The sequence below is a fragment of the Barbus barbus genome (genome assembly GCF_936440315.1).
Source record: "Barbus barbus genome assembly, chromosome: 3".
Classification (NCBI taxonomy): domain Eukaryota; kingdom Metazoa; phylum Chordata; class Actinopteri; order Cypriniformes; family Cyprinidae; genus Barbus; species Barbus barbus.
In genome coordinates this window covers 45428548-45442825 of record NC_136731.1, presented here as the reverse complement: position 1 = coordinate 45442825, position 14278 = coordinate 45428548, and the positions used below count along the sequence as shown (strand labels likewise).

General features: G+C 39.0%; 1 protein-coding gene across 1 annotated transcript; it reads left to right on the top strand.

The window, feature by feature from the left end:
* Positions 1-3338: 3338 nt before the first annotated feature.
* LOC306857072 (E3 ubiquitin-protein ligase TRIM35-like) lies at positions 3339-13571 on the top strand. The gene is made up of 6 exons (XM_079396741.1): positions 3339-4342; positions 7326-7421; positions 7657-7887; positions 7965-7987; positions 8068-8189; positions 12086-13571. The coding sequence occupies exons 1-6, from the start codon at positions 3947-3949 to the stop codon at positions 12577-12579; spliced, it is 1362 nt and encodes a 453-aa protein (XP_079252867.1). The 5' UTR covers positions 3339-3946; the 3' UTR covers positions 12580-13571.
* Positions 13572-14278: the final 707 nt, after the last annotated feature.

Genomic DNA, 14278 nt, shown 5'->3' with positions numbered 1-14278 from the left:
TTTCATATTTGTGACAATTACGCTCCTGATATAATGCACGATATCCTTGAAGGTGTCGAACAGTGCGAGATGAAGTTACTTCTTGAATATCTTTCTGGCGTTATATCGAGACAAGGCATATGTAACAGAATCTATTACGGCTATCTAGAGAGGAAAAACCGGCCTACTAGATTAAACCTAGAGCAGACAGGGAATGGTATAGGACTGAATGCCATTCAGACATTCTGTTTAATTCGAAATATTCCTCTCATATTTGGAGACCTTGTTGATGAGGAAAGCAAACACTGGCATTTATTACTTTTGTTATTGCAGATGATTAACATAGTGTTTTGTCCTGTAATAACAGAAGGAATGACCTACTATCTGAAACACCTATTTGTAGAGCATCACAGTCTTTTTAAAGAGTTATATCCGTATAAGAATCTGATTCCAAAGCACCATTACATGTTACATTATCCGTGTTGCATACGCCTGATAGGTCCTTTAGTACACGTGTGGTCTATGAGGTGTCAAGCGAATTTGATTTACAAGTATCGTATGGTTTTGAAGAACTATATTTGTATATTGTTCCAGTGCATTGTTTTGTGCATGAAGATCTTTAACCAACTTCTGATGTTGTAAAGCCCATGAGCTAAAACAGTTGTTCCCATGAATGTATTTACAAACTCAGTCGATTGAATTGATACTTGACTGCTTTTTGTTGTTTCGGGCATGTTCAGTGTAAAGAAAAGTCTAAGAATGTTAGTTTAAGGAAACCTCAAGTTTATGTGGGTTGCAAACATTTGAAACATTTGAACCAAGTCATTGTTTTTATATTTTATATTTTGCAGTTTTTATATTGTTTTATATGCATTATTTCTTATTTGTCTTAAACATCGGATGAAGTGATTATTTTGTCTTATATTTATTTTGTCTTGCTTTCGCGCTACAATAGTGCGCTCTCAACATTTGTCATTAAAAATAAGGTCTTACTCTCCCTGCTACACAATTAGTTGTAGCTTTCCTCTGTGTATACATATCCTTAAAAGTCCAATTTTAGTTGTATTATTTGTGTCCCTTTCAAAAAGTGCTCTTGAGAAATGTACTGTTAGACGAAATTTACGCCCGTTTAATTTACTGTTGCAGTTAAATTCCAGTGCTCAAGAACGCAAGTACAGAGGATGCATGACAGTGCCTGGACGTGTTCTTGAGAAACAGCCTTTCTCTGACCTCTAACTGACTGAATGCAGCAGAGCTCCACTAACCAGTGTTGGAGCCAGGATGTTTTCATACGGGTGGCCAGGGAGGGGCCAGCAAACCTGGGGTGGCACAGAAATCGTCATCATTTCAATATAAAAATGTGGTTGACTATAAACTATTTTAGTGCCTAAAACACAGCTGAATATAATTCATTTCTACGTAATTATAATTGAGATATTTGTGAATTATACTATCAAGTAATACTGAGTGAATGACAATTTTTGTATTATTCCTCACCTCCGGGTATTTTAATAAAGGGGCTCACTATAGCTTAATTGCTCTGTCAGTTTGGTTCTGGTTCTCAAAACCCCCAAAAACTTGTTCTCTAACATTACATACTCATGGATGAGACATGTAGTTAGTGATAAGAATGTGAAAAAGGCCGGAAGACAACAGCACATAAATGCCAGAATGTAAAATGAGTCATTTTATGCATTTAAATGGTTTCATTTTCGTTTGTACTTTTAAAATTAATGAAAAAAATAGCGCATGTTTTCTAGAATAAGAGCACTGTGCTCACATTTACTTGTGCATTAAACTACAAATTAAAATACATATCAGCTTGTGCCTTATTGTGATCTGGAATTGCATGATAGCCTATATTTTAGTATGCTTTTGAGAGACGTTCTGAAATGTAATTCATTCATACATGCATGCGCAGTTTGCAGCTTTAATCACCTTTTTGGTAATTTCATGACTTAACTGACGACAGAACTACGTTGTATGCTCATAGTTTCTTGTGCGCTTATTTATGATGACACACAGTGACGGCTGACAGGACAGGAAAATCTGTTTTACTGACATTATAATTGGCGCTGAGGCAAAGCTGAGGTGCGTGTCTGAAAAGTCTCCCATTTGATGTGGATGCAAAAAAAATAGACCAGTTCCGCGTCCTAATAAATGCATTTCTTGTTGGAAAAAAGGTGACAAAAACTGCAGTTTTGAGCAGGGTGGCCAAAGGGGTGGGCAAGCTTAGATCAGTGGTGGCCATGGCCACCCCCTGGCTCCGCCCCTGCCACTAACAGAGAAATAATGATGAGTAAATTCATATTGATATGAATGAATGAATGATGCATTTATATAGCGCTTTATTGTGTATTGCTGTACACCCAAAGAGCTTTACAATCATGAGGGGGTTTCTCCTCAACCACCCCCAGTGTACAGCATCCACTTGGATGATATAACAGAGAAAAGCAACACTTTCATTATAACGTACAGGTAAACACTGACAAAACAAAGTAGGGTTTTATTGTGTTTGCCTGTTTTTGCATCATCTTTACCGTCTGAAATTGGTTCAGATGTAGTGAACAATGTAGCTACAGTTCTTCCAGCCCTGATTTGGATCAGTTCTCGGTTTCATCAAAGCGTCCTCAGTGTGGACAGAGAATGGTTTACTTTAAAGCCTCAACACTCTTTGCTTGTGCCACGTCAGAGATCACATCTTCTGTAACCTGCTGTTTGTCATGTGCTCATCACACAAGCATGCATTAGAACTTTTTTCCCACGCTTTTCACATTTTTTCAACGACAGCATAAATGTTGTTGAGCGTGATGCCAAAGCAATGATCTTTTTTACACATTTTTTTAAATGTAACAAAAATATTTTCATTACAACATTTTGCAAATACTTAAAACTCTCCTTCTTGCTGCTCATATAATCTGAAATGCACAAGCACGGATAAATGGAAAACCCTGCTGTGGACTGTTGAATGAATGAATGAATGAATGAATTGAATAATTGATTAATTAGCTCCAAATGTCCACAGTATGAGATCATACAGCAGCAGTCTGGAAACACTTGTTATTGTAATTGTTTTGTTAAGAAAGTGGTTTATTAAGAAAAACACCATACTTGTTGTTTTAAGCATTTATTAAGAAATAGTTCATTAAATACAGAGAGAAGAAAAAAAGGAAACATGTATTAGCAAGATCTTTGCTAGAGAAAAATGGAAAAACCCAGACAGGTGTTGTGTTGCATAAGAAAGCGTAGAAGGAAGACCTTATATAAAGAGCTTCTTAGGTATTTCCAGAACTCATGACGTCACAAGAGATTGGAATCCACCTGCAGTCTATAAAAGACTGAATTGGATGATTAAGTCAGATGCTGATTCACTGGAACAGCTTCTCGGGGCCAGCTGACCTGCCGTTGTTGCTTTGGACCAACAAAATTCGCTAATTATTTTCTTTTGTTTTTATTTCTATTTTTATATTAGTATTTTGTATGTAAACTATTTAACCTGTAGACAATAAAACTATACCTAATTATAACCAAGAAGCTCGCCTGCCAAAACCTCTGATTTCTGAACTAGAATAGAACAGACCACGGAGATGTCTTCTGGAACCTATTTTGTAAGTATGAAAACTCAGATGCTTATGAGATAGGATGCAGGAGATTGAGGGTTCGAGACCCCCTCAGAAGCAGCTGAGCATGACCTGTTACACACACATATATATATATATATTCTCTGATGTTTTGATTTTGAATGCATTTTGTCCTGATTTTCTTGTTTGACCAGCTGCGCAACTCAGTTGACGCTTTTCTGAATTTTAGAACAAAATCAAAAGGAATCAGCGATCAATGAGAACAAAGGGACAAATTTTCAAGAAGGATTTTTGAGTTGACATCAGACCATAATCGTGGTTATTCATTTTTATTTTTCAGCATTCAAAAAGAGAAAGTAAAGATTGCTGGAGCTCCAACTGAGGAAATGGATTCACAAGCTGAATATGATTATATGTGTCCTGTGTGTTGTGATATTTTCACGGATCCTATTCTTTTATCATGTAGTCACAGTTTCTGTAAAGAGTGTCTTCAAAAGTTCTGGAGAACCTCGGAAACTCAAGTGTGTCCCATCTGCAGGAGAAGATCCTCAAGAGAATATCCTCCAGTTAGTCTCGCATTAAAAAACTTGTGTGAGTCGTTCCTGAAGGAGAGAAATGAGAGGCGTTCATCAGGATCTGAGGAGATCTGCAGTTTACACAGAGAGAAACTCAAACTCTTCTGTCTGGAGGACAAACAGCCGGTGTGTTTAGTGTGTATTAATTCACAAAAACACGACAATCACAAATTCAGACTCATCAGTGAAGTGGTTTTATCATATAAGGTGAGAGAAACGACTTTTAGTTAAATTCATGTTTTTTTAAAGGGATCCCTGGGTATTAAGACTTGAATGGCTTAATATAACGTAAATGATGTCTCTCACTGAAATAAGTAGTAGAAAACCCATCAAAGATTTGTGTTATAAAAAAAAAACACATCGTTTTATACATATTTTGAACTATGGGGGCGCCATTATTCTGATGACGTAAAATGTTTTGTTTTTTGTTTGTTTGTTTTGACGTGACATATGGCCAAGTACTGTGACTCATACTCGGAATTTGTGCTCTGCATTTACCCATCCAAAGTGCACACACACACCGTGAACACACACCCGGAGCAGTGGTTGCACTCAGTGAGCTACTAGCGCTACCTTTTGCTATTTTTACCACAATACAACTCGGAAAATAAAATACTGATATGATGACCACAGCTACTGAAAGAGCTTACAGGTGGCGATGGATATAAGTATAGGTTTAAACCAAATGCTGTACCATCGATTTTTCCCCACAAGGAGTCTAAACGCCCCGGATATCGAGGGAAATCTACCGCGAGTCATGATTAGTGTCGGCATGTTTACATCTTAACAGATGGCATCTAGCGTTTCCTGTCTCAGTTGTTTGTAAGCTCTTTCAGTAGCTGTATTCTACTAAAAGAATCAAAGGCATCAGGGCTGAAGTAGAGAGAAAAAAGAAGCGGGTTCTTTAAAAAGAAGTTTTATTCGTCCACAGGCACCTTCCCATGCTTTTCTCCTCCTATTATCGCTAGGAAAGCAGTCTTGCATTGCTTCTCTTGTTGCACTTTGACTGAAAATGACAACCAAAAGACACACAATGCGGTATCGTATCAGTATTTTATTTTCTGAGTTGCGTTGGTAAAAAGCCAAAGACCATAGAAATAAGCGCCAGTAGCTCACAGAGTGCAACCATTTGACGGCATCGACGCAGAATGTACTATGCACACAAAATAATGGTGCCCCCCATAGTCCAAAAATAACACATTTTCATGGGTTTTCTATTACATATTGTTGAATTACAAATTTATAAAATGATAAATCTAGGTTCCAATGTAATAGTATATAAACTGAAACGTGTTTTACATTTTGAGGTAAAGATGATGACATTCTAAGAAGATCAAGTCAGGCAGACACTGTGCTGAGCTACAGTCAGACTTGGATGACTGCAGCGACACACAGCGAGTTCTCAATAACTTCTGCTTGAAAGATATCCCAACGTCTCCTGGTCTCTGCTTCGACAAGGAAAACGTTTCCTACAATATTTAAATAAGAGACATCATTTACGCTATATTAAGCTATACATGCCTTAATACCCGGGGATCCCTTTAAAAGTTCTGTTTAAGTGTTCCTTTGATTGATCAGATCTGGTTGTGTTTAGTCCAGCTGAACTCCATTATCAATAAAGTTGCATAGATTTGGAGAATTAATAACTATGACTAATAACAAAGACTTTTTCGAAGTGGCCCAGCTGGTATTGAATAACTTTTTTTTCTTCAATATATAACATTGTCATTTTCAAACTGTGCTTTGTGTTCATTCATGTTGCCTTTGTTTTATGGCAGGTTTTAATTTCTGAATTAATTTAGTATATGAGATGTTCACAAAAACAGAAGAAATCAGGATAGGGCAAATACTTTTGCACTACATTATACAGTGTGACCATATTGGATTGGATTGGATTCAATTTATTGTCATTGCACATGTAGGTACAAGGCAACGAAATGCAATAGAGAAGAAGAATACAGCACAACATGAGGAAAGAAAGGAGAAAAAATAATCCTCACACTATGCTCCTGAACGGGAGTACAGTGTGAGAACAGACAAAAAACCTCAGCATAGAGCACAGTCAATACAGGAACACACAACTTGCAGAGAGTAATCCAGTTCAGACGAACAGCCATCCGGTCTGCAGCCATTACAGCGCTAACACAGACCCGTTATCAGACTGACGGGAAGAAGCGGCAAAGGCGTTGGATGGGGGTAGTGGGAGGTGAATGAATATCTGTATGTATGAGCGTATGAGTGTGTGTATGTGTAAGTTCGTGTGCCTAGAGATCTGCCGCGCTGGCATTCCAAACAAGTTGTCTCAGTCCGCAGATTGTGGTGCGACACAGCAATTGCCATGGAAACGACCTTGGCCGGAACCCAAACGCTCGACAATCACAAGGTGTTTGTTGAGGGGGGAGGGACGAAAGAGCGTCTCCCTGCAGCATTCATCCGGGGAGTTAGATTCCAGAGCAACCTTGCCAAGCTGTCTGTTGTTTTGGGAAGCCGAAAAGAGATAAGATTGTTTGGTCTTTGGGCGAACAGCTGCCTTCTAATTTCACAGCTATTCTCATTGTCCATTCTGATCTCCTTGTCCATCAATTTTCCTTTCCAAAGCCGAGAGCTTAGCCGTGATCGAATCCATATTGCGGTTAATAGTCTCTGTCTCAGAGTTGACCGCTGCCAACTGCTTCAATCATGACGGGCAGCCTTGTGAGGTTTTGGACAGCTGTTCCCGTCTCCTGAATTCTCCGATAACTCAAGGCAACGCCTAAACCAAACAGCAGAAACCCAGTTATCATGGTTCCGAATAGGTAGATGTCTTCAATGTCCTCCACGGAAAGAGCCGCCAGACACACGACCCGCCACCTCTCCCATGCGTCCATCGTGTAGCCAGCTGCGAAAGTCCCAGCAGGACACTTGGGTTCTCCCGATCCCAAACTTCTAGTCGAGAAGATGGTGTCAATTGCGTTAAGAGACCAGTTGATCTGATCCATAATTTCGGTTTTGTAGAATAGTGCAGAGAGAGTCTCTTGAGTGTTAGACAAGGACAAGACGAGAGAGCAAGCAGGGGAGATAAGGGTAGGGAGGGAAGAAAATGCGACCGCCTTCGCTGAGAGCCAAACGAGAAATATCACAGTATTGACTTCTCTTACTTTTTCTCTGTAATCTGATGTTTTATGATTTTTTTTATTTATTATTATTCTAGGAGGAGCTCAATGCAGCACTGAATTCATTACAGAATGAACTGAAACACAATGAAAACATTAAAGGAGAGTTTGAGGAAACAGTTGAACACATCAAAGTGAGGAAACAGAATCCAGAGTCATCTTCATTACAGCTGTAGATCACTATATACAGTTATGATCTGATATATTTAATATAATGGACTCCAGCTGATTATTTGTGTAAATGAGGATCATCAATCTGCTTCTGGATCCGTTATATGTCGGTCTCTGAGTTTCTCTCAGATCTGAATGATGTGATTGTGTTGATGTGTGTTGATGGAGATGATTGAAGTGAATGTGGTTTGATTTCAGTCTCAAGCTGAGCACACAGAGCGTCAGATTAAACAGCAGTTTGAGAAGCTTCATCAGTTTCTCAGAGATGAAGAAGAAGCTACAATCACTGCACTGAGGGAGGAAGAGGAGCAGAAGAAGCAGATGATGAAGGAGAAGCTGGAGGAGATGAACAGACACATCTCAGCTCTTTCACACACAATCAAAGACACGGAGGAGATGATGAAAGCCAGTGATGTCTGCTTTCTGAAGGTCTGATTTCAGATGATTGATTGATTGATTGATGATTGATTGAGTTGTTGATGATCAATGGTGTGTTTGTTCTGCAGGAGTTTCCAGTCTCAATGGAAAGGTGAGTGATCTGCTGGTGTCTCTGGTCTCTCTGCTTCTGGTCCAGAGCCACTGCAGTTCTGATCCTGAATGTTCTTCCAGAGTCCAGATCTCATCACAGCCGGATCCACAGACGCCTTCTGGAGCTTTGATTCATGTGCCACGTTACTTGGGCAACCTGCCCTTCAGAGTCTGGAAGAAGATGCAGGACATCGTCCAGAACAGTGAGTCTGACTGCAGAAGATCTGAGCTGGCATACACACACACTGGAAATGATGCAATATTGACAGATTTCAGCATTATGTGTGAAGAACCAGATCATCTACTGCACCAAAACCAGCAGCTCACGTTTAGAAATAATCAGTCCCAGAATTCAGTGCGCTTGACTTTCACTTCTGTTAGCTTTTAATATAAGGATTCACTGAGCTGATGATCTGAATGAGAGAGAGATTTGATTTTCAAAATAACTTCATTGCAAACAATTAACACATGATCCAGACAATCAAGTCAAACAAGGAAAAATAAAAAATAAAAAAATTACAAAAAAGCCAAAATAGGGGCAAAGACCAAGTTGTTTTCAAAAACCTCACACAAAGCTCTGCCATTGCACCAAATCAAGTCGAAAGAAAGAAGATCATCCGTAGCTTTGAAATAACGAAAATCAATGAGAATTCTAGATTTTACTGAATTGTAAAAACTTTTCTCTGAACATATTTAAAACCACAAATAAAATTCCTAATAGAAAAAGTCTCCCCAAAACACAAAAATAAATTATGTAAAACAGTAAACAACGTCTCAAGTCTAGAACATTGCATAAATGTGTGAAATACAGTTTCTCTCTGCAGACAGAAAGGCCAATCATGACCAACGTCAGGATTTAAAACTGAGATACAGGCATCAACTGCAACTGCCCCATGTAAAATTCTCCACTGCAGATCCCCAAATTTTTTTGTTAATGGGGACTTGTACAATGCTCTCCATTCAGGGTACTTGCCCTCTTCCAACTGTAAAATATTATGCTAGTGTCACAGCTTCACAGTGCAAGACAACAATTTTACAATCTTCTAAATTGGGAGATAATGACAAAACAGGGAATGGATCATCACGGTTTAGAACAATTAGCCCCTCATAATAGTCCTCCAGCAACTTGATTTCTTCCGCTGTGAGAGCAGCTCTCCATTGCTCTTTTTAGTTTAGCGACTGTATGTTTTGAATGAAGTCCCAAATGTCCAGCAACTAAGACAACATTTTTGAGGTCTTTTCCAGCTGACTGTAATAGGCACCCAAGAGTTGTTACTTTAGAAGATAGAAGAATTACATTGAGTGCAGGGAAAGGGCCCTTAAGAGATATGTCCATGCGTGACTCACAGACGAAAGGTTCTTGTAACAGCCAGTATAAGGAACTTATTCCGCAGGGTCTTTGCACAGTGAACAAAATCCACACCTTAAAAACATTACAATAAAAAATGGGAAGCTTGGACAAATCCATCTTTTTAGGATTCAACCGGAACAAAGATTTGTCCATACCTAAGCTTCCAAAAGACTGCAGAACCATGAAAGCTATAGATCTCCAGTTCGAGTCCATTGGTCCAATCAAAAGTATCTGTACAAATTGAAGCCGAAAAGCTGCTGTTCTTCTCTGCAAGAGCATAAGTCCATGACCACCCTCTTTCTTGTAGGACCTTTAAAAGGGTTAATACAAGGAAGGCAGTGGGTCCTGATAGAATAATTGGAAGAGTACTTAGGGAGTGTAGGGAGGAGCTTAGTGTTATTTACAGTCATATGTTTCAAGTGTCTGTGGATACTTGCTCTGTACAAACTGCCTGGAAATTTCCTTTATAGTGCCTGTGCCAAAAATATCAAAACCAGCTGTTTTAAATGATTATCGTCCAGTAGCGTTGACATCTATTGTCATGAAGAGTTTTGAACAAATACATTTACATTTAGTCATTTGGCAGACGCTTTTATCCAAAGCGACTTACAATTGGGGAATAAAAAAAGCGATTCATCTTGAAGAGGCAATCAGACAGAGGAAGTGCTCGTAACACCAAGTCTCAGTCATTGTTCAAATAAGTACAAGCTAGTAAGGGAGGGAGAGAAGGATAGAGGGAAAGATTAAGTTTTTTTTTTTTTTTGAGTTTAGGATAAGGTCAAGTACTGCCGAAAGAGATGAGTTTTCAGTTGTTGCTTGAAGATTGCCAGGGATCCGGCGTTCCGGATAGGGGTGGGAAGATTATTCCACCAGCCAGGAATGGTGAACGAGAATGTTCTGGAGAATGATTTTGAGCCTCTCTGTGATGGTACCACAAGGCGTCGCTCACTAGCAGATCTCAAACTTCTGGAGGGGATGTAGGTTTGTAATAGTGAGTGGAAGTAGGAGGGTGCTGAGCCTGTGGTAGTTCTGTACGCAAGCATCAGTGACTTGAACTGGATGAGAGCTGCCACTGGTAGCCAGTGCAAGAGAGGTGTAACATGGGCTCTTTTGGGCTCGTTGAAGATCAGTCGTGCCGCTGCATTCTGAATCATTTGTAGAGGTTTGATTGTGTTTGATGGCAGACCAGCCAGAAGAGCATTGCAGTAGTCCAGCCTAGAAACGACAAGGGTCTGGACAAGAAGTTGTGCAGCATGCTCTGTCAGAAAGGGCCTGATCTTTCTGATGTTGTGTAGTGCAAACCTGCAGGATCGAGCAGTCTTTGCAATGTGCTCTTTGAAGGTCAGCTGGTCATAAAAGATTACCCCAAGATTTCTGACCGAAGTTGATGGGGCAATTATTGATGAGCCTAACTGAATCAAATATTGTTAGGAAGTGCTCTTTCGGATGTGCGAGACAAGCTTGATCCTTTACAATTTGCATATAGGAGGGGGAGGAGCACAGAAGATGTCCTCTTGTATATGCTGCATAGACTTTATAGTCATCTTGATCAACCAAAGCGATATGCTCATGTTATGTTTATAGATTTCTCCTCTGCATTTAATACTATACCAGATATTCTAATGGAAAGAGTATTTTTAGACTAATAGAGTACAGTGTGTTAGGGTAAACTCTTTTTTGTCTTTCCCTATTGTTACCAACACAGGAGCCCCACAGGGAAGTACTATCTCTCCAGTGTTATATACCCTTTATACAAATGAATGTAGAACTTCCTCATCTGATGTTTTTAGTATTAAATACACAGATGATACGGCAATTGTTGGTTTGATCACTGAGGATGAAGTGGACTATCGTAGAGGTGTGGATGAATTTGTTGATTGGTGTCAATCTAGTTTCCTTCAGTTAAACATCAGGAAAACTAAGGAAATAATATTTGACTTTTGAACAAAAAGAGACACACCAACAAATAGCTGTCAGTGGTGAGGGCATTGAAGCTGATACACATATACACATTTATTGGCTCTATTCTATCGTTCATTTGTGGAGAGTATTTTGACTTTCAGCTTTGTTACTTGGTATTTCTCACTGTCTGTAGTAAATAAGAACAAACTAAATAAAATTGTTAATATGGCCAGTAAGATTGCAGGTAAACAACAGCATAGTATGATAAAACTGAGTTCAAAGTAACTCGTTGTAGTCCCTATGAGCCGTTTTTTTAGGCATTAAGCTGCCAGAATTTTAAAAGACGTAAAACTGTTTTAACAACACTAGCACATCTTGACTTGTAGGGAAAAACAGTCGTTGTATGTTTTACGTACATGTTTGATGTTTTTTTTTCTTGATATGTATGTGAAAACACTTTAATAAAAATCTCCCTTTACTCCATTTAACACAATTTCATCATTTAAAGTTTAAATCACATAACATTGGCCCCACACACACACACATTGCCATAAATTCCTTAAGATCACCGGTGTGGATGAAACAGATGGACACTTAGACGGGGTGGGGGGTGTACAAAACAGATGTCCAAACAGGTGACCAGTTATGGGTGGGGGGTGGTGTTTTTATGAGGGTAATAAATAAATTTTTAGAGACAAGGTGCCCCACCATCTCTCTATCACTGACAGTGATGAGAGGAAAATGTCTGATGTGTTTGATCATAATTCATAATCATCCGTGTTGGGTTCACTCTTGATCATTATATGAACATCAGAATAACAGCATCTGTTGATTGTGTCTCATCAGCTCCTGTGATTCTGGATCCAAACACAGCTCATCGAGATCTCCTTCTGTCTGATGATCTGACCAGTGTGAGAAACAGTGGATATCAACCTGTTCCTGATAATCCAGAGAGATTTGACTGTGATTTCTGTGTTCTGGGTTCAGAGGGTTTTAACTCAGGAACACACTGCTGGGATGTGGAGGTTAAACAGAGTTCAGCCTGGATTCTTGGAGTAACTACAGCATCAAACCAGAGGAAGGGATATAGTTTCTTCAACACTGGTGTCTGGAGTGTGTGGTATCGTCGATACGGACGATATCCAGGTTCTGGTTTTGGTGTTAAACAGCAGCTTGATCGTGTGAGAGTGAATCTGGACTATGACAGAGGAACGGTGTCATTCTCTGATCCTGTAACTAACACTCATCTACACACATTCACAACCTCCTTTACTAACACACTCTTTCCATTCTTCTGTTGTTCTTCCTTTCTGAGGATCTTATCGATCAATAGTCAGTAATCTGTAGCTCTGGATCTTCCTGCTTTCATCTTACATCATGTTTCAATATTTAATTACATGAGTAAGAGACTGTTGTTCTGGACATCAGATCAGAAAACAAGTAGATTTATTAATCTTTAAAACTGAAAAATTATCAAAACACGTGATGAAGGTCAAGTCAAGTCACCTTTCTTTATATAGTACTTTTAACAATACAGATTGTGTCAAAGCAGTTTTACAGTATCAAACAGGAAAATTGTGTGTTAATAATGCAAAGTAATGGACAAGAGTAAACATTCGATTTTCAATTAAAGACAGTTCATCAATTAAGAAATTAAGTGTTCCCAACTAAGGAAGCCAGAGACGACAGCGGCAAGGAACCAAAACTCCATCGGTGACAGGATGGAGAAAAAAACCTCGGGAGAAACCAGGCTCAGTCGGGGGCCAGTTCTCCTCTGGCCAGATGAACCAGCAGGTTGTTCCATGCTGCAGCAAAGTCTGATTGTAAAGAGGACTCATCTGGTTCCTGTGGTCTTGTCCCAATGGCCGTCTAGGAGACAAGGTCTTCTCTGGGGCTCATTTAGTTGTTCTGGGCCAGGTTTCCTGATAACGATTGATTTTAGCACTTTCGAGGGTAACACTTTACAATAACAGTACGTGAATTATCATGTACTAATTCCCGAATTAATAATTACTTGACTATGAACTAACGATGAGTTAAGATATGTATTAATCAAGAACTAATGAAGAACTAACTTAACTACGACATGAGTCATATGAACTACTGCATGAATAACACTACCTTAATTACATGTTAGTTAATGTATTAATTAACACTTTGGTGTAAACCAAATCAAACATGCTCTAGATGTACGAAAATGGCACAATGTAAAATTGTTTATAAATTTGCCCCCTGCAGCTGTCACAAACATCAGTGGATTTCTTGCAATATTTACGTTTCACCTACCTCATCTATCGCAAAATGCATTCATAATTAAAAACTATTTAATCTCATCCTGTTTTGAGTAATTCCACTGCCGCCATCCAATAAAAATGCATTCATTAAGCAGATGCAATTTTCCAAATTAAAATCAGTGATGATTATCATCACTTTGGTTGTTATGGATTGGTTTAATGTCTTTATATCATAATAATGCACTGCAGTCAGACGTTTGTCTTGTGTTCTTGCTCTTCTTTTGGGCCACTATTGCCCCTTCAAAATGTCAACTTTCCTCCTACCGTTCAGTTCCTTCTTCATCCAAATGCAGCCACTGGACGTCTGCTCTTCCACTTCTTTACAAACCACCGAAAAGCACCAAATATCCGATTAGATTATCTGAATACGTATAGAACGTGTAATTGATCACTTTTTAAAGATGTGCCCTTCCAAGACAAGTCATGACAATGATACATTAACAAGACATGAATTCATGTTAATTAATAAGTAATTAATGAGGAGTTAGTAATAATGTGCCCCCCCCCCCATGTAAAGTCATGACATAATGATACATTAACAAGACATGAATGCATGTTAATTAATAAGGAGTTAATGATTGGATTTGGATTGGATTCAATTTATTGTCATTGCACATGTAGGTACAAGGCAACGAAATGCAATAAAGAAGAGAATACAGCACAACATGAGGAAAGAGAGGAGAAAAAAATAGTCCTCACACTACGCTCCTGAACGAGAGTGCAGTGTGAGAACAGACAAAAACCT

Excerpts from the sequence above, each read along its gene's own strand:
- LOC306857072 (XM_079396741.1), top strand. The coding sequence starts at position 3,947 with ATGGATTCACAAGCTGAATATGATTATATGTGTCCTGTGTGTTGTGAT. Across the intron at positions 7,422-7,656 it reads AAACAGTTGAACACATCAAA|TCTCAAGCTGAGCACACAGA; the intron begins GTGAGGAAACAG and ends GTTTGATTTCAG. Across the intron at positions 8,190-12,085 it reads GCAGGACATCGTCCAGAACA|CTCCTGTGATTCTGGATCCA; the intron begins GTGAGTCTGACT and ends GTGTCTCATCAG.